Genomic DNA, 2,698 nt, shown 5'->3' on the forward strand with positions numbered 1-2,698 from the left:
CCAGCAAACGTAAACGATATGGTATGTCCGTTATGCAGGTCTGCAAAAGAAGATGAAGTCCATTTCATATTATGTTGTCCTGTAAAGCAGTACTATCTGATATTAATGTTCACAGTCACGAGATACAAGACCAGCAAACGTAAACGATATGGTATGTCCGTTATGCAGGTCTGCAAAAGAAGATGAAGTCCATTTCATATTATGTTGTCCTGTAAAGCAGTACTATCTGATATTAATGTTCACAGTCACGAGATACAAGACCAGCAAACGTAAACGATATGGTATGTCCGTTATGCAGGTCTGCAAAAGAAGATGAAGTCCATTTCATATTATGTTGTCCTGTAAAGCAGTACTATCTGATATTAATGTTCACAGTCACGAGATACAAGACCAGCAAACGTAAACGATATGGTATGTCCGTTATGCAGGTCTGCAAAAGAAGATGAAGTCCATTTCATATTATGTTGTCCTGTAAAGCAGTACTATCTGATATTAATGTTCACAGTCACGAGATACAAGACCAGCAATCGTAAACGATATGGTATGTCCGTTATGCAGGTCTGCAAAAGAAGATGAAGTCCATTTCATATTATGTTGTCCTGTAAAGCAGTACTATCTGATATTAATGTTCACAGTCAGAGATACAAGACCAGCAAACGTAAACGATATGGTATGTCCGTTATGCAGGTCTGCAAAAGAAGATGAAGTCCATTTCATATTATGTTGTCCTGTAAAGCAGTACTATCTGATATTAATGTTCACAGTCAGAGATACAAGACCAGCAAACGTAAACGATATGGTATGTCCGATATGCAGGTCTGCAAAAGAAGACGAAGTCTGTTTGGTATTATGTTGTCCTGCCTTATATGACTTGAGACAAAGAAAAATTCCGTTGAGATACTATAGCAGACCAAGTAATTTTCGGTTGGTATTACTTCTGTCTTCTACATATGATAACGTTATGTTGAATCTTGCCATATTTATTTACAAGTTATTAAAAAGACGAAGTTACATGATTGGTTAAATAGAACCCACTTTTGTTTTTGTAAGCATGTATTAAAATCATATCGATATGTAGATTTATTCGGACAGAATATGTAATCACCCTTTCAAATGGGGACATGGCCTTATTGAATAAACTATCGTTATCGTTATCGCCTGGAAAACAGTCTTCCTCCTAAATTCTTCTGAAGAAGAGTTTATAAGCGACGCGGATCGTCAACTTCAACAGCGCTCCTCAGGTCGCGTGAAAAAAACACACAAAAAAACCCCAGTCTTCCTCCTAAGTTCTTCTGAAGAAGAGTTTGTACGCCACGCGGAAGTCGGCGTTGAAGACCATGTAGATGAAGACGTTGCCCAGCGAGTTGCCCATGCCCAGCAGGAAGGTGAAGTCCAGCACGGCCGCGGACAGTGGGCGGACCAGGTGGTGCACGGGGACGGCGCCCAGGTAGGGACCCCAGAACAGGCAGAACGAGCCCAGCACCACCACGAACATCTTGAAGGCGCGCAGCTTCTGGCGGAACGTCTCCCGGCACGGCCGCAAGGACTGTTCCAACGCGTGTGCCGGCGCCAGCGTCTGCGAGGCGATGGCCCGGAGGTGGCGCAGCGCGATGCGGGACAGCAGCACGTACATCACGCCGCTCAGGGCCACGCAGACGTACACGGTGCCGCAGAGGACGTACAGCTCCGACTGGACAGGGTAGTTCCAGACGCAGGCGGGGATGCGGCTGACGGCCTTGAAGTAGATGATGACGGCGCCCTGTCCCAAGGCCAGCCCCCACACGGCCAGCACCACCGTGATCACCGCCCTGTTGGTGGCCCTCTGGTTGTACTGGAACGGCCTGGCTATGGACAGGAACCTGCCGCCACAATGAGGATGATGACGGTGATGATGATGGTGATGGTGATGATGATGATGATGGTGATGATGATGATGATGGTGATGATGATGATGATGATGATGATGATGACGGTGATGATGATGGTGATGATGATGATGATGATGATGATGATGATGATGATGATGGTGATGATGATGATGATGATGATGATGACGGTGATGATGATGGTGATGGTGATGATGATGATGATGATGATGATGATGGTGATGATGATGATGATGATGATGATGACGGTGATGATGATGGTGATGGTGATGATGATGATGATGATGATGATGATTATGGTGATGGTGACGATGGTGATGATGATGATGATGGTGATGGTGATGGTGACGATGGTGATGATGATGGTGATGATGATGATGATGATGGTGATGATGATGATGATGATGATGATGATGGTGATGGTGATGATAATGATGATGATGATGACGGTGATGATGATGACGATGACGATGACGATGATGGTGATGATGATGATGATGATAATGGTGATGGTGATGATGATTATGATGACGATGATGATGATGATGATTATGATGATAGCAACAACATCACTACTAATAACAACAACAACAATGATGATGATGATGATAATAATAATAATAATTTTAATAATAATGATAATAATAATAATGATGATGATAATGATAATAATAATGATGATGATGATGATAGTAATAATAATAATCATGATGATGATGATGATGTTGATGATGATAATGACAATAATAATAATGATAATAATGACAATGATGATGATACTACTACTACTACTGCTACTACTACTATACTAC

General features: G+C 42.4%; 1 protein-coding gene across 1 annotated transcript in view; it reads right to left on the bottom strand.

The window, feature by feature from the left end:
- Window positions 1-1,282: 1,282 nt before the first annotated feature.
- The window catches only part of LOC143300040 (5-hydroxytryptamine receptor 1D-like), an 18,280-nt gene continuing 16,864 nt past the window's right edge, over window positions 1,283-2,698 (bottom strand). The window contains exon 3 of the mRNA XM_076613597.1: window positions 1,283-1,859. Coding sequence (XP_076469712.1) covers window positions 1,283-1,859 — 577 coding nt within the window. The remainder of the gene's footprint in view (window positions 1,860-2,698) is intronic.

The sequence above is a fragment of the Babylonia areolata genome, chromosome 25 (genome assembly GCF_041734735.1).
Source record: "Babylonia areolata isolate BAREFJ2019XMU chromosome 25, ASM4173473v1, whole genome shotgun sequence".
Classification (NCBI taxonomy): Eukaryota; Metazoa; Mollusca; class Gastropoda; order Neogastropoda; family Buccinidae; genus Babylonia; species Babylonia areolata.